The 22,417-nt window shown below is 43.1% G+C and overlaps 1 protein-coding gene across 8 annotated transcripts in view; it reads right to left on the bottom strand.

Annotated features, from left to right (window-relative positions):
* DOK5 (docking protein 5) overlaps positions 1-22,417 on the bottom strand; it is a 514,932-nt gene that overhangs the window by 9,314 nt on the left and 483,201 nt on the right. For 5 of the 8 annotated variants that reach the window (XM_048963029.1, XM_048963030.1, XM_048963023.1 and 2 more), the window contains exons 2-4: positions 8,630-8,737; positions 508-531; positions 61-175 (exon numbers count right to left, since the gene is read on the bottom strand). In XM_048963029.1, the coding sequence (XP_048818986.1) occupies positions 61-139 (79 nt within the window). In that variant the 5' untranslated portion in view covers positions 140-175; positions 508-531; positions 8,630-8,737. The remainder of the gene's footprint in view (positions 1-60; positions 176-507; positions 532-8,629; positions 8,738-22,417) is intronic. The other 3 variants (XM_048963025.1, XM_048963026.1, XM_048963028.1) reach the window with 1 other exon arrangement.

The raw sequence follows: 22,417 nt of genomic DNA, 5'->3' as shown, positions 1-22,417 counted from the left end.
ACATTTATGATTTCACAATTGATGCTCTCATGTTCTCATGGGCATTGCCATTTTACCCACCTGACTCACAAGCAAAAGTTTTAGAGGTGTCATCGTTAAAGTAGATCCCAACAGCATGCTTCTTTGTGCTTTTTGGCATCCGTGATATATTCTTCACATTATTGAGCTCTGTGACCTGGAAGAAAAAAAGAAAAACACACCAAAAAAAACAACAATTTGGGGATGTAATTAAGACCTAAAAAGATATATATCCACTATTGACCAGAGAAGCTGAAAAAAGAATGATGTTGAGCTGTAAAGGACAGACAAAGAGAGAATATTTGATTGCTCTCAAGGAAACGCAGCCTTAACATGAATCACCTTGTGCAATCTACTTGGAGAGTCTGGATGGTGAAGGAGACATTCTCCACTTCCCTCTCACCCACATAAGCTTCAGCGCAAACTGACCTAAGCAGGATTTAAGCCAAGATGCAGGTAGAATCGAAGCTCACTTCGAGAAATACTTACAGGCAGGACATTTAGAAGACCAACCTGTTGCAGTAGAAATAAAAGGAGGTGAAGAGAGAAAGCTGAAAGAGTCTCCCATTTGGTGGAGCAAATCCGGTTCCAGCATGGCTTCCATCGTAAGGACAAAACTGAGAATGGTGTAAAGTCAGTGTCTGAAACTGCGTTTAAGGAAAGTTGGTGGTTTGTTATAACGGCCCATAGAGAAAATAACTATGAAAAATTGAAATAATTTTTTTTTTTTAAAGATCACAGTTTTAGTAGTTGGAAAGCTTGTTCGCTTTAAAGATTCACAGAATGAATTCTCAGATTTGTAGATGCAGATTTCTGTTGCTTGGTTGCCAAAAACCAATTGGAATCTCTTTCAATCCAACAGAAATGAACATGTATCTGTTACCTCACAGAGTTTTAGGAAATGCATGCCATGGTTCCCTCATGTGGCTCTAGCATCCACTTTTCACGCTCACCCTCATCAATAATGTTCATAAATTTGACTGAAGAGAAATTTTTCACTTTTTAAATTCTTTTTAGTGTAAAGACTAATACCCAGACAAGGCATCAGGAAGCTCTACTGAAATATCAGAAATAGCTTCACTGATTGTTTTACACGCCAAGGACTGCAGAGACAGAAAGGAGTTTAAGAAAAACATCCCCAAAGCTGTACTTTGCAACCAAAGTGCTTAATTACTTCAGTCTCATTAGGGCTGCGGAACGCTCTTTTATGGTTGCAGTTGTAAAGGAAGAAACGCAGCACTCCACCTTACCTGGAAGATTTGGGAACTGCCACAACTTCTCATGGTAGGGTCCAGAAAGGAGCTGATCCCCCACAGCTCCTTGGGTTCCCCAGCACACCTACTGCATCCCTCCAGCCTTTAACCCTAAATCACCTTCTCCTTAGAGTCAATTTATTGCCTCTTCTCTTTTAGCAAGGGAATATGGACAGTTAAAGTCAAACTTTCAGGCAAGAGCCTGGAGATCAATGACTGGAAGGGACAGCAGCCAGTGGGCAGCCTATCCCCCAGATAAGCCACACACCTAAGGTCTGGAAATTCACTCTGCAGCTGCTAGCAACAGGAATAACAAAACGAAAGAAACATCCATAGGGAACACATCAAGTCTTCTGCTGAGCTGCCAAATCTAGGAGTCAGGTTTTTATAGCCTCTGGGCTCAAGATTTTGAGAAGTGTCAAAACCGAGACTTCCTGATTGTGCTTAATTTTGCATGAGGATTTTTCTCTCTTCTAGGAAATCCTGTGATGGAAGTACATCCCCCAGTGCTAACAAGACACTGACAAACTCATTGTTAAATATGACAAATCTGTCGTGGCTCATTCCCATCGTACTCAGTACATGACAGGTCAAGCTTGAGTTGCCAGCTGCCAGGTTCAGCTCTCATTTGCCAGGAAATATTCAAATGCAATAAGGAAAGAAACTAAAGTTAGACTTTTTGTTCAGGGCAGTAACTATCCTGACATTTGCAGCGAGCACATTTTCTGCAAGTGGATGTGCTAATGAAATTGGCACCAGTGAGTGAGCAAGTACCTGTGAGTACAGAAGCCAGCAGAAGCAGAATTGGGCCGTATATTTTGGTACTGAATCATTTAGTTATCCAGGATTTATTCTAATTGAAAGCTCATTTCCAAAAATCTGGCGTCTAACACTCCTGCTGCTGGGTAGCACACTAATTGGTGTCTAGTGTAATGAATCCCAAGATGCTCAGCAGCACGATCAGAGAAGGTTTATACAGAAAACTGCTTCTCTTTGCTACTGTGGGATCCAGTGGCAGCTGGGGGCTCAGGACCAGCCACTGCCCCAGCCTCCTGCCAGCTCCCAGAGCACACAGGGCATGCAGTTCTGCAGGGCAGCCCCACCAGGGAACGCAGCACTGGGCAGCATAGGAGGCTGCTGGCTCTTGAAAGGAAGCAAACAAACCAACCAACCAAACAGCAGTACCACTAATGACTTGTGTTCAGACTGAGTCATGTACCTCTGGGCCAGACGGGTGAGGATGTTCAAAGCACTGCTGGGAAGATGAGAAGGATGAGATTAAAGCATCTGCTGTGTTTGTACATAAACGAAGCAAATTGTGATCACACCTTCCTTTACCTAGACTCCAACCCCAGCTCACCCCTACCAACCCAAAGCCTCCTGCACTCTTGCTTGTGTCTCAGTGCCACATCCACACTGCAGCTCTAGGCTGCATCATCTCTGAGCCCAGCCACTGGGATTCAGATCTCCTCCTGCCAAATATAACACACCCGTGACCCTTTCTGGTCTAAGGCTTTACACTAGAACCAGCTGGTTACCCCAATTTGGTCATTACATAGAGTAGGACAGAAGCTACAGCCATACTTGTAAACCAACATTTTTCCTCTCTTTTTTGTTCTCCCAGTCAAGAAAAGATTACTAGAAATTACATAGCATCTCTTCCTTCACCCTGCAGCCCATGACAGTAGTAATTTCTCCTCAGTGAGGACAGTCACTCTATGCTACAGTCACTTCATTGGGCTATAAGGGAGTTAAGCAAAACCCAAAGGGAACAGAAGTGCATGGCTGGGTGTCCAGACCTGAAGGCAGCATAACGCACAACCATGTTCCCCTTCAGAAATTATTAAACATAAGCATGAACACAATGGCTTCATTGGTTTGGAATTGAGAACAGCAATAATATCTTTTTTATGTCTTATAAATCATCTTTATAAATAATATCTTTTTTTCCTTATAAATTTCTCTGAAAGGCCAGATAGTTACAAAGAAGTACATTCCTACAGTAATCTCAAAGGCAGAGTAATATATTCCAACAGATTTTCCAAGGTGCAGCTCATGCTTGAAATCCCAGAGTTCATCCTTTGAACACAAAAAGTATTTTCATTTGATTAAACCTTCTCCTGCATTTGCTCCTTATTGTCATACTCCCTCTAACCACACTGTGGTATGAAGCAAGCAACACAGATTATCAGAAACATCATTTATCCTTTATCCATTGCCTTCACAGTATTCACTGTGGTCTTTCCTTTCTAGGATACCAGCCAACAGATCATTGGAATGAAGCCTTATTTAATGCTGTTACAAGACTCTAACCTAAAGTCTTTCCTCAACACTTTGTCCCCACCTCCAAGTACTTCGTGCTGGATCAGGGAGGACGCAAAGGAGAGCAACCCAAATATGCACACTGCAGGCAGGTGCTTCCAGGAATCACTTTATGTACTTTGTGAATGCTGTACTGAAAAGCACAGCTGCCACGTACTGTGAATACATTCCTCCTGAGAGCCCCATTCCACAGCCTGGTTGAGTAACACTGTATGTGATGCATCCTTTGAGTGTTATCTCGAGGATGTACTGAAATCAATAGCATTGTGTCATCAATTTAATTGATCGTCAAATCAATGTTTTAGCCATGAACTGGGAAAATGGGTGTTTGCATTTGGAGAAATGCTAGCTACAGTAACTGGCAGCTCTGGGGTTATTTAGTGCTGTGCTGACTGCTGGAGCCCTCTTGTACAATGACACTTCATAGCACAGACTGAAAATCCTCCTTGCCTCTTGGAGGCATTTGTTTCTATAGAACTGCACTGGCTGAGACCAAAACACCTCCCTCAGGTGTGCAGGACAGGCAGCCCCAAGGCTGACCTCTGACCCTTCCCAATCTCTTTTAGGCTGTTTTCAGACCAAGACTGCAGTACAGGACACAGGGAGAACAACAGAGGGAGCAAACCTGGCACGCTGGGAAGCTTTCTGAAGTCTGTGGCTGCAGTCATAGCATACAGAAGATCCCCAAATTCAATCTTTCAGCTCACACACGCTTTAGGTCCCAAATACAACTTCATAACACCTGATTTTTGCAGCTGACAAAAACGCAGCAACTGCCCTCTCTTCCTTTTGGGGCTGCACTGCTGGAGCTGTCCTTACCTTTCAGAAGAACTGTGGCACAGCACAGCCCCTTCCTGCAAAGCCCGGCTTTGGCCAAGGAGCAGATCCTACTGCAGAGCCTCCACAGCACACCTGTGCTCCCAAGGGAGAGCTCATCAAAAACCACCCGGCACCCAACCTGCTGCATCGCCCTGCAAGGTGCTACAGAGCACTCTCATTACCCAGGCAGCCTGAAGAACCTCACCATTGCTCTCACGAATGCAACAGATGGTTCAAATTGTCTGGCACCAAATTCACACTAAGAAGTGGCAGACAGCTAATTTCCCCTCCCCGGGCTTTGGAAAGGAGTCAGGAGCAGACACCAAGCACCTGCCAGTATTCCAGGCTGCTATTCTCTTCCTGCTAGACATGTAAAAGTGTTGTCATAGTTTAGTAAGTTTTTGGGTGGTTTTTTTTTTTCCCCCAAAATTAGTGTACATCTATAAGCTTAATTCTAAGAAGTTGGATGAGCTACGAATCTCAGGCCCACAGCAGCATTTAACAGTGAAAGAATAGGAGGAATGTTATTCTATTGAGAAGGGTTGCAGCCCTGGCACACTCCTTTCCTCCCTTTTGCTTTCAGGGCTCCTTTACATCAAAGGTGACAACCAATACAACTGAAGTACACCTGATTAAAGACCAAAATAACTTGCAGAGGTGTGCGGTAGGTATCCTGGATCAGGATAAGGGATTAAGCGTTCACTGCCTGACCGACAGCACAAGCAGACAGAGCTTCATCATGGCCAGAAACACTCTGGAAAATATTTTCCCTCTTCCATCCCCTCCTCTAACATGCCAAACACACAGCTGACTGAAAACAGCCCTAGCAGCCTTGTGAATTCAAACAACTCTTTGAATTAGGACATAATTCTCAAATACGGGGAGCCTTTCAGAACAGAACACAAGGGATCACATTTATTGCCTACACAACTGCCACGCTCAGTGGTTTGGATGCATCTTTGGTTTCAATCTTAATTAAGGACTTTATGCTTCTCAGCTGCTTGGAAACTCACCCAGCAGAGGGCTGTAGGCAAAACATCCCAGTCCCACCAGGGGAAATTCATTGGTAAATACAGCACAGTCATCCCAGCCCAGCTCCATTCATGGCACAAGATCTGCTGGTAAACACATATACTTGCATGGCAAAGGCACCAAAATGTCCCCAATGAGTTGCTTTCATTCTTTTAAAACCTCAAAGCAGACATTTTATTTGGAGTTAAGTGATAGCACTCATTAAAATAAATGTTTAACAGTCAGTTATAAGCAGAGTGGTCATACTTTCAACATTTAATTTGCCACTGGTACAGTTTTGCATGAGCAAGGCTGGAAAACAATTACAAATGACAATTCAATTTTCCAACTGGATTATTCCATAACTAGACAGACTGTTTAAATTGCTTCTGCTGTTTCAAAGCAAGATTAATACAATGGGATGAAAACTTAGATCCCCTCAAGGAATCAGCATAGTCCTGTCAGCAGTATGGAATTAGTTGGCTTTGTGTTGGAATATTAAGGATTATTCTGGTACCCTGCAGAGTTCAAAATCACCTGGAGAAACACAAATTCCTTCATTCTTCCAACATCACCATGCTAAAGCATATGGTCATTTGTGGATGATTATTTTTATTTACCAAATGAAATCCATACAGTTACCTGAAAGGCAATTCTCTGCCTAGATTTTGCACCCCAGATCCAGATTATTTTCTCATCCTTGTAGACCCAAATTAAGTAATTTTGAGTATGCAAAATTTCAGTTCACTTAAGTTATATATGACCATTTTCAGATGACCTGTATTTTAGTGCACTTCAACCTTTTTGCGTTAAAAAAAAAATGGAGATTAAAAAGTATTTAAAGTCAATATTACACAGAAGTATTATTTCTTCTGTTGTTTTAAACTTCCCCAGTCACTGACTTTGCCAACTAACTGCAAGTCTGGATCCTTTAGATTATGTTTAATAAGAAATTCAGACAGAGATGCACTTAAATTATAAGTATTTGAATGTTTTACATAAAAATACTCGTTCCATCTTGCATCATTTCTTTCAGAAGTACGCATAGGAGATTCAGGCAAGCACAAAGTAAAGCAATCTAAGAGCTGAACGTCCAAACCACCTGAACCAATGAATGAATGTTCTTCATTCTAAAACACAGCCACCAAGCCAAGCTAGCAGTTATCATCTCCTACAGGAGCCCACAGACTACTGGTATCACAATGGATGATGGCAGCAACACAAGAAAATCTTCCTCCATCAAAATGATGTGGAAAATCCCCAGGCGTGGGGCAGGGAGAAGAGGTGGTGTCACATCAGCAAGATGGGAGCAGCAAAGATGTCAAGATTCCACCTTTGGCACAGGGCTGCAGAGTAGGACACAGCCCTTGTGTTCCCAAACACGAACAAACTGGATCCCCCAGTGTGACAGAAACACTGAACTTCCAACCCAGACCCCAAAGGGAGAAGGAATCGTGCCTGGGTGAGGATGACTTACGCCTCAGTCCATTCCAGCTCAGACTGAGAGGCACCACTGCAGGACCAGCACAAGAAGCGCCCCAGGCTCCCTCCGCTAATAAACTGAAGTAATGCTTGTGCTTTAATTCATCACACACGCACAATAAAGAAACAATTTAACACTCCAGTGAAGGAGGCAGGTGCTATTAAAACATTTGCTGCATTCATCATTTTTCATTTTCACAGTCTTATGATAGATTAAATCTCCACAAAGACTGATGGGGTGGGTGAGCAAGGGCTCCTCCAGTGTCTAGATTTGATGCTGCCTTCAACAGCTTGTGCTGACCACATGTGTATAACAATAGCAATGACTATTGCAGGCACTGGATGATATGATGACCATCAAAGCCCATTAATAAGATAGATAAAAACAGTTGAGAAGTAGTGTGGTTGATGACTGCCATATTAAGATGTTTTTTTCCTTTTTCTTTTCATTTAATTATTATGTTTTTGGTGTTGGTTTTTTTTTGTTTGTTTGTTTGTTTTTACAAGAATCAATTCAACAGCAGTGCAACACAGAGCAGCAGTGGCATGTTCCCTTTCAACACCTCCCAGATAATCACGCTGGAAGTTGCATCATTGCCCACCTTTGAATTTCACACATTTACAAAGCTTTTTTAAAAAAGGATAAAGCCATTTTAAGCCACATGTGCTCTTTGTAAGTGAACACATTTTAGCCAAAGAACACAAGAACACTACTTAACACTCATTAGCTTCCTTTCAAGTAAGGTTGGTTATATGCAAGCAGAGCCAATCAGCTTGTATAGCTGATGGCTTTAGAACTAGAGGGCAGCCTCAGTTTCTCTTGAAAAAGAAATCCAGCTTCATTCAGATTCCTTTTAGATTTCACATCTGTTAACTAATCTGAACCCAATGATGCGTTACATTTGTACAATGGAAGAAATAAACACTTGCATGAGACTGACAGAGCCACGCTGATACGTCTCACTGAAAGCTAGATGTTGTCTTACAGACACCGTGCTACCCTCAAACACACCGTTCATTACTTCTGAATGTTTCTTAATCAAAATGTAGATGGAGTATTTATGGGCACGACTTACTACAAATTGCCACAGGTTTTATGATCAATCAGTTACAAATTACACGGCATGCAGACCGACAAGTCTGAATTCAGGCTCAGTATTCCCTCCAGATTTCCTCCTAAACGTATGTCAAAGTGAATAAATGCAGATCAGCCTCGAGCTGAGCTGTGCTCGCTGACTCCCAGCAATTTATGCACATAAATCCTAATCTTCTAATATATTAAGCTTTTGCCAACAATGATTATAAATTAAAGGGTTTCTCATTTTCATCTCCATGCCCAGGAGAATTACACATGTAAATTCTCAGATGAGTATGAAATGCACACAGAACTGCAGAGAAGCGATTAGAGGGAAAGCAACGTTCTTTTAATATCAGTGAATTCAGAGAAGGTTTTCACATCACTGCTGCAAGAAAGATTTGCATGTTGCCCATCATTTCTGTAGCTGTCTAGTGCCTCCCACACACACACAAGACCCAAGCTGTTAGGTACCCAACTTTCTGATCTCCCCTTCCTTTACTGAAGGAACATACAAATGGGTTTTGGACCCCTACTGTAGAAAATGAAAGTTCCAGTTTTCAGGCCAATTAATACGTGACAACTTCAGATTTTATTCCCAACTGCATGTAAAACAAGTTTGATAAACAAGAATATAATCAGGCTTTACCTTGTGATAGCATCTGAAGTAAGCAGCTCGTTCATCTGAGAATTTCTCCAGCCTCTTTGGCCCTTTGCTTGAAGCTTTTTTGAATACTAACCAGCATCTCTGGTAAATCTAGAAACACAAGAGAATAAACTTCGCATCTCCAATGACTTCAATATCACTAACATTTGCATAGAAGTTAGACTTATAAATCAGATTCTGCTCTGGAGCTACAATTAATGGCTCTCAGTAGCTCAGACAAAATGAAGATCAAGCTAATGGACACTTACATCATATTTCTTTTGAATTACATTGCAGTCATAAATTAAGTCATAAATAAAGACAGAGGATGCTTGCATGAAGGGTGCTAATGAAAGAAGCTGCAGCCATCCTGCTTGTACATGCAGGACTTTCTAGGAAACAGCTTTTTCAAAATAAAGGGATACACTTTTCAATGTTAATTCATTATTTGTTCCAGTCTCATATGCTTAAGACAGACACAAAGCTTGAGCAGACAAGGAATGAAATTCCATCAGGTGTGTGAATTGGCAAAGCAGAATATGTGTATAATACGTAAAAGAATAAGTGTGAATAGACAGTGAAAAGCAGCTCAATTACTGGGTAACTGAATGACTGGACAGACCATTTCACAGTAGAATACAGGATTCCGACAACTGTCCTTTTGCTTTCAAAGTCCAAATACTTAAATTTGAGTCACTTGAATGAGATTCTTTCTGCAGAGTGACTGAAGAAACACCTTTCACACTTGCAGCATCCTGCCAATTCATTTATCAAACTTCTGTCCCCTTTCTTGCAATCTTCCCACCTAGTCCTCAACTGTGCAGCACTTCCTATCATCTTATTACATTCAAAACTTAGATAACATACTGTCTGCATAGAGGATAAAAAAATTTAAGCCTTACCAACTGTTCACAGCCTACATTTAATCAGTAATTCGAAAGTGACACCTGGTAAGATAGAAATAAAACAAGACTGCCACTAAAAGTAGTGTGATTTCAAAGAAAAGTTCCTATCAGCCGTTATCAAGTAGTGCACAGCGCTGGCAGGGCTCCAGGGTAGCACAAATGGACTGATCAGTGATGGGACCCCTCAGAACTTCTCATTGCCTCCCACTAAGCCAGTGCCCAACAAGCAACCAGACAAGAGAGCTCCAACCTCGGATCCATTGATAGTTTTCTAAACCAACTTATCCAGCACAAAATAATGCCCATGAAAAGTAGCTACAACTAAGTAGCTGTAACTCTTTCTGTGCATGAAAATGATTGAGTTGACCAGCTGTCTGTTCTTCCACTGTCTTTTAGCTGTTCAGGGAGTCATATTATTCCTCCCAGCTTGTGGACACCCATTCATTGTCCAAGGAAAGAAAGCTTCTTTCCACCTCTGGCCGGGAGTACGACCTTCCAAACGCTGTTAGGACCATAAGTACCACTAGCAATCAACTCCATACAGGCATGGGAGGTGGTTGTAAGTTGGTGTTACTGGAATGGGTTCTGTAGCTCAGCAACGACTAATCCAGACTAATTTTTGGATTTAGAACAGAATCAAGGTAAAAAAGCTGGAAAAAAAAAACACCAAAAAACAAAAAACCACAACCACCTGTTAAATGTAAGCAAAGGAGCCAAATCAGCATCAAATATAAATACTCAGCTTTTGTGGTTTGGTTCTGCTCCCACAGTACAGCAGTTCTCTAACACAATACAATACATCACTGCCTTCAGGACAAAGTCATGCCAACCCAAGTAACTATGCCTATGAAGAACAAATGGCATTCACGATGCTAATTTGAGTGAAATGGAGGAAAATCAGGACACAAGGGTCCCCCCTCTGAACTTCCTCCTCCTTCTGCATCAGCTCTCTCCTTCCTTTGACATCTCTGAGCTGAAGCAAGGCCAAGGTATTTGTGTTCTGACCTGCCAGGTTAAGGCACTACGCTGCTTGTTTTCGTCTTAAATTTTTCGTTTCGTTTCGTCTTATGTACTCAAGCTGTGCTTGAGTACATAAACATGGCTGAGACCCACCTCCCTCCAATTTATGCTCTACTATTCATATGGTAGCCCATAGGGGGAAAAAGAAAAAAAAAAACACAACTCTTTTTGCATCTGATGGTAGCATTCTCATCAGAAGAGTTATTCTCCAAAGAACAGGGAAGCAGTTTAGCTCACAGACAAGATTTAATCTCATAAGTACTGAACTGCAATTACTTAGTTGCACCAGTAGATTAACAAACCACCTGTGTAATTGCACAGGCTCCATCACCCCGTTAATACCATTACTACTGGGTCTTATCCCAAGATACACTTGTAATCCACTTGTAATACAAATGCTTGTGAACAATGAAGTATTGCTTACATAGTGAGCTCAACACCAGATGGAAGGTTGCCTGCATTTCTCAAGGCATTGACTGTAACCAGGAATCCTCAGTTCTCCTGCATGTTATCTAGGCAGTCACTTGGTCTAATGAAATACCATTACTCATCTGTTGTACAACTGCCTCCTTCCAGACTGCACAATTTAATTGTATGTTTGTGTACCACCTGACTGTGCAATCTGGTTGCACCATCAGGGTTCCTGGATGTTAAATTAATAGAAAGATGTTTAAAGCCTTAAAAGAAGAGTTTTGAGTTCTCTAAACCCATACAGCTACACAAACTCTAGAAACATCAACAGCCAGTTAGGCCTTCTCTGCACCAGTGACTTTGATGCAATTCATCCCTCACTGCAGCTTTGTTCAGCGCTGCCAGCAACAAAACAGCCACCGTTACTGGATGGTGTGGGAAACAGGAGGACAAGTGTTTAGAGACAGCACGAAAATAAGATTTACATACTGGGCTGCAATAGTTGAAGTATTATCAAGTATTTTGTTTTTGTTAGAATCCCATTAACATCAGTGCTGTGGTTGTTAACTCTTGCCTGACAGCTTATGGGAACAAACTCAAAAAGAAGATGCAAGCTCTCTCTTAAAACCTGCTTAGCACTTTCAAAAACGAAATCCTGAGATAGCTGCCATCAGCAGTGGGTGTCCATTATCACAGTATCATTTCAGTGATCCCACAACATTGCAGAAGAACACCCAGCACCACCTTGACTGAGCAGAAGCTGCACAAACCCAACTTCTATGCAAGAACACGGAAAGCCCTTCAATGCAGTCTGCACAGAAGAGCTGGTGATGAGCCCAAGACAGAGAAGCTAATCACAGACCCCATTAGGAGCGCATAAAGAGCAAATAATTAGGCCTTTGATCCATCATGATGGAGTATGTGTCTGAGGCTTGTCAGCACTTCCTCACTCTGACAACAGTACCTCAACTGTTTACACTGTTGAAGCTGTTCTGACAGCAGCTACCAGCAGCAGCCCCAGACGCTCCCAGGTGCCTATTTAGCACGAACACTTACCTCACTTATCCCTCAAATCAACATTTACACTACTACTACATGAATAGGAATTAGTTGGAAGCACTGCTCTAATTACTTTCACCCCAAACACTTGCACTGACAGTGATTAGATAATCCAAGCAGCAAATCAGGAACTGATGAGATGAGAGAGAACAGTAAGAGCTGTCATTTGCGAAACACCTAAAACTCCCAAAGCTCTCCCTGCAGGATCCTACAAGATGCCTGACCTGAAGTTTAATTCAAGTAGAAAAACTAGCATCTACTTCTTACAGTCTCTAAAAATTACAGCTTCCAACAGTCAAGAACATGAAACTGGAGGGAAATAACATGGCTGTCCATGAAGTGGATCATCTGAACCCCAGGCAGGTGATCTAACATGCACGTCCAAGGTCAAGGCAAATCACTGCTATTCCTGGCTCCAAGGATCAGCTGACATAAATCACAGCCACAACCGAAGTCAAGGAGTGACTTCAAAGGAACGATGCAATCTGAGTATCTGCATTCCTGCCTCTAAGAGCCGTTCCCTATGACCCAGGCAGGACTGCCCAGCCATCCCAAGTGCACCGTGAAGCACAGGCACCAGTAATCTCAGCTGGGAGGGGTCAGCATCTGGCCAAGCAGGGTGGAAAAATTTCTTGACTTACTTAATTTCAGGGTTCAGATGTGGTTTGAGAAAGCTCATGCAGAGATGGAAACTGAAACCAGAGGCTCTCTGTGCTACGTGACAGCCCGAAGCCTGCTCTGCCCTGGGAATGGCTGTGAGAAGGCAGGAGCATCACCTCACCGCCTCCAAAACGAGCAGAAAAGCCAGGGATGGAGCCAGGTTTTGAGTTCCCAAAATGTCACTTTTTCATCGTGGAGAAAACACTACTACAGGAAACAAGCCTCTGAATTTAGCAACTAAAATTTACATTTGGGTCTGTAGTAACTTTATGCCACTCCTCAATGCTTTGCTCAGCAACAGATCTTTAAAAAGTCTCTGGAAAAAGCCTTCCCCTGAATTTCTAAATATTTGGATATTTCTCTTACCTTGGGGCTGGGGAGTTTAAAACTAAAAAAATTTAAGATTCCTACATCTTTGTCATCCAATACACTCTGGCAAAGCGTGAGTATTTTCCTTTGGAGCAGACGATCCCACCCCTTTTTTGTTATTTAAGAGGGAGTCAGTAGTACAAAGTCGCATCTGGCAAATTTCTCTTTTGCAAACAAGAAATGAGCCTCTGGGGAAAGCTACCCTATTTTATTCCTGTGCTGTGTTTTTCTGCTCTTCCCCAAACCGAAGAATTCCAACGAGCTGCATTTATAGGGACATTGAACTTGCTGTCAGATAAACACAAACAGCTTTTTTACAAGCAGTAGATGAAAGTACTATCATACAGCTTGAGATGACTACCAGAAAGCCTGAGCAATTGCTAGGAACTTATCTTTTATGACCAACAGCCTGCAGAAACAGAGAATCTGACAAAGGCACAGCACAAAAACAAGCAAGTTTATCACTGCATTTCCTGAATGTTCTCATAGGACAAAAAATGCTGTCATGTTACCCAAGAGCAGTAGATAGCTCACCCACTGAAGCACCTCCAGCCGCAAATGGAAAAACCATCTGAGCGTCTTGGATCAATTCTATCAGGCAGCATCCAGAAGACTGAGTTCTGGATAAAAGATCCTTCCAGAGGGGAGTTGATCACACAGAATTAGCCAGGTAGCATGAAGAGTCTGAATCCTAATTCCTGTATTTAAATAGATGGATGACTAGAAAGAACCACAGAGCTGTAAACACACCTAACTTGTGCTGACGCGTGCTTATCATGACCTAAATACTGCAGGGAGATGCAGACTGGTTCACTGGCTTTGTGAAATAAGCAGCAAAATTGATTACATTGTCTGTAAAGATATAGCTGTACTTGGCAATGGGACAACTTCCCATTCCCAGAATACCTATTTAATGTTAGTGTGTTATGAGTAAGCTATATTGCATTATTCATTGTGATCAGGTTATAATGACTGCATAAATCAAAGTTGGCTTACATCAAGCAATCTTCTCTGGGAGATGAAAGAAAACAATCTAGATTTCTCCTTCCCTCGAGAAACACATTTCTGGAGATAAATTTCCCTCCTTCACACTGAGTATACATCTTCAAAACAATATTTTACAGTAGGAATTCACAGTTGCTAATAGGGATTGAAATAGTAATATTATCCCCCTGCACAAAATTGCTCAATATTGCTACATTTTTCCCTTAAAGTTACAAAATCCAACTCTGGCACAGGCCAGAACTGGCTGTAAGATCTGTTCACAAAACAACACAGAAGAGTGATATCTGTCCTTATTTAAAATGTCCATTTTAAGATGTCAGGACTGCAATTCAGGATGCGCCCATCCCACACAGGTATCCTAAGAGTTCTGCAAAGCAGTCACTTCTTTCTCATTTCTACTCACAGCACGATGGCTTGAATTTGCAGAAGAAATTAGAAATGAGGCTGTTTCATAGAGAAATCAATTCCAATTATTTTTTTTTAAGAGTTTCTCTAAGGACTGTTGAGAATTTCACAGCCTAAAAATAATAACAGCAAGACTTCAACTTCCAGTTTGCCCTCTCTGCAGAAGTCAAGAGTTAGAGGCAGTATCTTTAGAATGAGAGCATTACCCAAAGCATCCTTCCCCTTCTAGGCCCTCCTTCATGGACTTAGAAATTCTGCCATGGAGCGGTCTGGGTTTTGAAACCACTTTCCCCACTCATCCACCAGCACAGAAAAAAAGGGTCAGCTTTGTGCCACTGGGCCATTTGAGGAGAGTGCCTCCATGTGCCAAGCAGCATTTACAGCAGAAAGCTTCTTGCCAGTGACAGCTTAAAAACGTCAGATTGGAGCTAAGTATCTGATTTCATTCCTTTAACATCTGCTAAGCTTTATATATAAGCACAGTTAATTCTAGGCATGAAACTGGACAGGTGAAAAATCAGCCTAGGACTGTAACTGCTGAAGGGAGAAAAAGCTGGAGGAGCCACCCTAGAGGGTCAGGTCATCAGTGCAGCCCAGTGAATTAGCACCATTTAGTATGGCCTCAGGATTAGACAACTGCTTAATAACTTGAAACTGCTGCAGTGAATTCTGGTTTGGAATACCTCCCCACCTCTGCTATCCAGCTTGGATACTTTAATTACATGGAATAGAGAGGGAAATAGCATTGATATAGCTCATTAACAGATCATGAAGCTCACTAATTAGTACATCAGATGCAAAGAGGCTACAAAGTACCCAGAGCTGTAATCAGTACACATGCTAAAAAGCAGTACTAAGGGGATGCTCTCCTGGACTGCACTATCCAGAAGGCACAGGGGACTCATTCCATGTTTGGAGATGAACTGTATTTGCTCACAAACTCCCAGGCTTTGCTGTAGCCTCCCATATCACTCAGCCATTTGTGGGAGCTGCATTTCACAGCTGGACTTGCAATCTGAAGACTGCACAAAATGAGAAGAAATGCAGAAGGTGCACACAAATCCAGCCTTTATCTCAGAAGAATACGTTCTTCAACAGTGAGCTGCCATCACCCAAAGCCAGACACAAGAGAAGTATTTTAATTTTCCAGACACCAGTGAGTGACTTTGAGCAATTCAGCTGTACCTGTTGCCATCTGCCCACCTGGAAATGGAGTTAATGAGGCTTGCTGTGTGCTGCTTGGACACCCAAGGATGACAAATGCCCTGCAAGCTCCTAACTAGCGACAACTGGCTATTTTTGGCCTGCTGTCATTCTTTGCCATTCGCCAATTAATTTCTATGCAAGCTCCAGGAAGCATCACAGATTTGCTTCAACAAACCATGTGCATCACCTCCCATCCTGACATACATCTGCCTCATACCTCAACTCAGCCTCAAGGCTCCCCACACAGCTGAGATAGAGTTCCACAGTTCTCTTTTTCTCCTAACATCAACACTGTGCAGTGGGGGTTCATTCCCCCAACCTTTCCAGAGGTCAGATCAGCTCTAAAAATTCATTCCCATAAGCCCTGTGCCATCTAGCTGTATCTATATGTCTGGCACCATCAGCTAACATTTGTCCTCACTGGGGCACAGCTGCTAGGGAGGGCATTAAGAGTAGTTCTCCTTTGCTGACCATAGGACATCACAAGTTCCTTGGAAAGGAAAGGAACCGCTTTATCTTCTACATTAATACTGCTGGGAAGAAATACCACGGATTTCACTGCAGTGGCATTCTGAATTGAAAAGAGTTACATTATTCTCAGCAGAAGAAAGGGAAATAAAACCCCACCCTGTTCTACTCGCTTGAACTTCCACTGGTATTTTGTGACAGCACTTGATGAAGTCAGACAAGAAGATAATAGAAATACTCCATCAACTTCCACAGCATACCTGAAACATCACATTAAGATGTCAACCCAGGTGCAGACCTTACATCTGTTGCTTTCTTTCAAGTGTCTCCATAAACACTGCAAAACATTAATTTATGGCGGGTGCAACTTCAGAGTAACACCCACAGCAGAGGAGCTCTCGTGCTGTAATGGACTGATGATGAAAAGGCAATGAAATGAGGACAGACTGAGCTTCCCCTGTTTATAACGGGGTTTTACTTTCCTGTCACTGTGTTCACAATTGTTGTTGGCATATCCTTTGTGTGCAGTAACAATTAATGCAAACGCCTCCATAAAACATACAGTCTAGCAACAAAAGAGCAAACAGTGAGGATACAGAGCTGGGGAAACAGCTGGCAAAAACTGGGAGAATTATCTGAGATAAAAGCAGAAGAACAAGAGCACTGCACTCAAGTCTGAATTAGATTTGGTAAAGTGAAAACTTCATCTTCAGAACAAGACAGCAAACAGGTGAGAGCCCATTGCTCACCAGTTATCTCAGTTTTGGGAAATGGCAAATTTGAAGTCTCTTTGTTTTGCTAAATACCTAAGGTTGTCTTCCAAAGAATGACAGGGAAGGTTACCAAGTGGAAAATGAATGCTGAAAAGCACAAGAAAGCTTCATCATATTATCAGATGGACTGGAAGGAACCTCTGGACATCATTGAGTCCAACCCCCTGCTAAAGCAGTTCCTTACAGTAGATTGCACAAGAAAGCATCCAGGTGTGTTTTGAGGACCTCCAGAGAAGGAAACTACAATCTCTGGGCAGCTGTTTTGGTGCTCTGTCATTCTCATAGTGAAAAAGCTTTTCCTCGTGTTGCTGTGCTTCAGTCTGTGCCCACTGCCCCTTGCCCTGTCACTGCACACCTCAGGAGGAGCCTGGCCCCATCCACTTGACACCTGTCCAAGCTCATGCTTTCCAAGCAGCGTCCTGGATCCTATCCCTGCCACCACCACCAAGATCCAAGCAGCAAGAAATCGTATCTGTGAAAATGTTCCAACACCTTATTTAAGAGTTTTCTAAAAATACAAATCCAACAAGCTTAATATCTTGCACGCCAAAGTTGGTGCATACAAAATCTGCTCATTTTATTCTGTCTCAAATACTTCCAGACTGAAAGGAGCTATAAAGGTGAATGCTGGAGTTTGATCACTGAAGCTGCTTCAAACATAGATAGATATAGGCAGACAACTTCTCCTTCTCCTGCCCCTTATTACATACCCTATCACTGTGGTTTCCAGTTTTCACAGCTCTTGCTCTGACCCCCCCATGCTGACTCTCCAGCACACTCACCCAAGCACCAGTCTGTGAACCATATGGTTCTAGTCCTGCAGGTTGTCTCTCCCTGTCCCACCTCTCCTCCCAGGGTTTCACAGAAACACCACTATGCAGAACTTGCAAAAACTACATCATTTTCCATGCTCAACACCATTCTCTTCTCACTGAAGTTCCCACAGAAATCAGTGTCATTAAAATCAAGATGTGAGAACACCGAAAGCTTAATTCTTCCCAGCTTTTGAAAGTCAAAAGTTTCAACTGTGTATAAAATTCTTTAAGAAACACAAAGCACTAAACTTCTGTATAAAGTTTTTCCAAACTTCTGACCACCAATCAGAAGTTTTCCCATTGCAGTCCTAAAGTGTGTGCTGTAAGCACGAATGCCATACCAGATGAAGACTGCAGTCTGCAGGCTGTTTGGTGCGTGGGTTTTTTGTGCTGCAGCACAGAATTGTTGCATTTCCCCTCTAACATATAGCCTGTATACACCATCTAATTCCTCAACCGTATGAGAAAAAAGCCCTCCTGATTTAGGTGAATTTTTGCTGATTTCTTTTCTTAAAATATTGAATACTTCTGTTAATGTCAAATGTTAAATGTTAAAGTAAAGCATTAATCAAGGTGAGAAGCAGTCCAGAAACCTAAGAACCATTTTACACTGAGCTTTCAAACCAGTCCAGGAACACCACAGTACAGATTACTTGCTAGTAAGCAACTATGTTCTAGAAGCAGGAAACTAACCACAAAGCTGTGAAGAAGCCATCTCCCTTCTTTGCCCTTCTAAAGACTAAATTATTACTAGTTCCTATTATAGGGCTGGCCAGGAGAGCCCTAGTTCTGCATTGGCAAACTCGCTTGTATCACATTCCTTTGCACTGATGTGGTTGAGAGTTTTTGGACAAGTCAGACCCATCAAGCAAAGCAGTGGCACACAGGTCTTGTTTCTCTCTGGACAAGCCTAACACTAGTTCCAGTAGCCAAATATTTCATTAAAGCCCATTACAGTTTTACTTCCCCAATTTCTCTACCATTAGGACTTCATTAAATTTATTAAACTGTTTTAGATCAGCATTAAAGAGGAGCACCCACAGAAATGCTTTCTCCTGCGTTAACGAGGTCCTCGTACCACTGAAAGCAGTGCCTTCAAAACCGCTGCCTTCAGAAGGACAACTTCTGATTTTCCTCCTCCCCTCCATTCCTAGAAGGCAGGTCCTACCCAGCAACCACTGGTAAGGTTCACCAGTTGCCCAAGGTCACCCTCATAACGAGAAATCATTTACCCACACCAAAATGGCTTGGAAAGGTGCAAATCCAGTCATGCATTCCCATCAGCAAGGTTAAGGACACTGGGGAGGAAAGGCCACACATCTGTTCCAGATGTGTGACAGCAAGAGAACAGCAGGACAGCAAGAGAACAGCCCTGGACAGGGCAGCAGGAGCACACCAAATGTGGACAACCCACACCTGCCACGACTGAAACCCTGTGAGACGCCAGCTGTTCTCAGCATCCTTGGGAAACCTCTACAGAGTAGTTTGTCAGAACTGCACTTTTGGACTTGAGCTGCTGAAACTTGGCGAACCTGCTCAGATCTCTGTCCTGGCTCTGGCCCAGGTTTCCATGGGGGTCCCACAGCAGGACGCTGGAAGCTGACCATGCCATGCATGACCAAGAGGTGCCTCCAGCAGATGGGATTACACACACCCCGAGAGCAGGCTGAGGATTTAATTACAAGTGTTGTTCAGCAGATATGGCTGCAAGGAGAGTTCTGAGCCATGCCTGGATGATGCAAAGTGAGGATACCTCTGAGAGAGGACACTGCACAGCGCTCCTCTGCCAGGCTGAGGTACAAGAAACACATTGCTAGGTTAAAAAAAATCCCCTTTACTCCTGTCTGGGAGCTTTATTCACTGATAAACATATAGGATGCCTCTCTGGAGACATGCATCTTTTAGGAACAGATACTCAGCTGTATGCACAGCTCCATTAAAGGCAATGGATCCTCCCAAATGAGCATTTTTAGCAGTCTGTAATAATGTGATAGTAATACAAACTGCAGAGCTGGCTCCCAGACCTCCATACACAGGAAATACCATCACAACATCATGGCAGCCATAAAATATATCAGAATACCTCCAGTAATGGCAATTTAGAAAGTTAGTGTGCAGATTGTTCCGCGTGGTAAACCTCCAACGTAGCTGGTTAGCAGCTGTATATGTTCTAGAGAGAGAAACACTTCGTAAGGCTTTTCCAGCAAGCCACAAATTGTGAGGACTGTTTTAAATACTTCTGTCATGCAGCAGTAATGTATGTGCAGCATTCAGCAGCACGTGCTGTCCTAGCCTGCCCTAATTTTATTAACCCTATTTCGTGAGGGAGAAAATGTCATCCTCTTTTCAGAATATGGATCATCTTAATGTTTGTATCGAAATTATTTCAGTATTTTCCATTGTGATTTTAGATACACACGATCTTCAGTGTTTTCTGGAACCTGGGAATCAAAGCTGTAATAAAATAAAAAACCACAAGTCACATGCACTCCTAGGAGACAAAACTTGGGAGAAAAAGGTATAGACCTGTATGTATCAGCTTCAGGTGCATACACTGCTTAGAAAGGTATGCTGCCCTCCTGGGGAGCAGCCACACACAGCAGCAAAACCCTCATTAGGAAGGTGTGCATTTTCCAAGAAAGCCAGAGGATGGAAGGCTTCCAAAAGCCAGTGCCTTCCAGCCAAGGGACTGGAGCCAAGCTGGATGCTGTGCAGTTTGGCCATGGACAAGTCATTATCAGCAGCATCTCTGTGCCTGACCAGAACATCCCAGCTGGTTCTTTGGGGTGCTTTTGTTTAATCAGCACTATTGCACTTTTAGCTGCAGACAGCTCAGACACTTCATGCAATAGGACACGCCACGTGCGCTCCTGGCACACCGAGATCCAGGGGCTGACAGCTGACCCCACGGCATCTCACTCCAGCAGTCTGCCATACATCACAAGGCTGGGACAGCCCCGAGGGTTCTGTGGGGTCTCCCAGGGGGAACAGCATCATCTCCAACACTCCATGCAGGAGGAGGGCACTTTCAGGTACCGTGACATCAGCATGCCCAGTGCTGCTTCAGGGACATCATTGCTTCCCTGGGAGCCCCAGCACTCCCATCTGCCTGCACCCTGACAGCAGCAGCGGGGGATAACCCTAGGGCAGCTTCACTCTGCAGCCTTCACACAAATTGAAATGTTGCTTCCAGAACCCCAAATGTAATTGGGGGTATGGCAAGGGCAAGCCAAGCTGCAACAACAGAGGGCTCAATAAAAGTGTCAGACTGCAACAAAAGCACTGCCAGGAGCCTCGCAGCTCAGCGAGAGAGGCGAGCAACTCCCATGAGCAACAAGTGCCCTTTTGCTTTTAAAGCTCTTTGGGCAAGCTTTCATCCCAACAACATACCTTCTCAGTACAATACCTGCCATATTCTGTGCTTCCTAACACCACCACTTCCTTGCAACCTGCTTCCTCAGGGCGAGGAAAACTTTGCCAGGAAGCACATAGGTTGAAGCCAGGCTAGCAGTTAGATGTGAGAACAGCAGCAGCTACAAGCCAGGCTTATCAGTGTAACAAAGGTCCTTTATTTCTAAGATTTGTTCTTGTTCTGAGTCTTATTTGTTAACTGAACACTCAGTTGACACAGTTCAACCAAAATGAAAGCCCAGGTGTATTCACCAGCACCACACGCACCTGTCCTTACAGTGAGTACACAGGGACTGCTTTTTCGGTGTAGAGAGCAGACATCCCCATAACGAAATCCTCCACTCCCAAAAAATCAGACCTGTGTCAGAGAACGAGACCTTAATTGATGGTCACAATGGCAAAAAAAAAAGTCTTTTTAGGTTCAGAAGCCACAAAACAACTTGTGTTTCATGTAAATAGACACAAAGTGCTTTATCAGGTGAAAGGTAATCGCTGGCAAAAGCACTCAGTGCCGCACGGCGTCTCCTCTTATCTCCTCTCCTCAAACACAGGTCTGCTGGACACTGGTGGAAGCGCTGCCCACAGAACAAAGCTGATCTGTTATGTTGCACAGAACTCCGTGAGGTCGTGCATTTGCACTGTCAGCAGTTCCTTAGAACACAATCTCCTCCATGTCAGCGCTAATAACGGAACTGAGAGAGATCATTGGCTGAGGGAATTATTTTTTCCCTATAAGGATGGAAAGAATTGGGAAGAGTGCTCTTTCTCTTGAATATATTTGGCTCTGTGGAAGACACACGTGATGCAAATGTTACTATGGAAACTATTCTATTAAATAATATTAAATTAAATTTACATATTTAAAGTGCACACAAACGGTCCAGGTAGAAACCTAATTAGCCTACACTGGACTTGAAATTACAAAGTAGAGCCTCTCAGAACTGTCAGTTTTCCTTCAAAAGAAGCTCAGTTTTGAGCAAGCTGCTCCTCTGCACCCCTTTCTTCACAAATGTAGCATTTGCACCCCTGTTATTCCAAAAAGTCATTTTTTGAAGTAATTTGTAGACACAAGCGCTGCTCTAGTTCCCTTGGTGATGAAATTACCATAGCATTACAGAGGAAAAACCCAGGAGCTGAGTTCCATTTGAAAGGACAACGCACTGATTGCAGCTGTGCCACCATAGCGGTGAGCATATTTTAGTAGCTCCCTTCACACCTCACCACACACAGCATCCAAGCCCTTCCCAACCAGCAGGAGCTGCGCGCAGGGCTGGAGCAGCCTTG

This window comes from Lagopus muta, chromosome 16 (assembly GCF_023343835.1).
Source record: "Lagopus muta isolate bLagMut1 chromosome 16, bLagMut1 primary, whole genome shotgun sequence".
Taxonomy (NCBI): domain Eukaryota; kingdom Metazoa; phylum Chordata; class Aves; order Galliformes; family Phasianidae; genus Lagopus; species Lagopus muta.
This window is presented reverse-complemented; position numbering and strand designations above follow the sequence as displayed.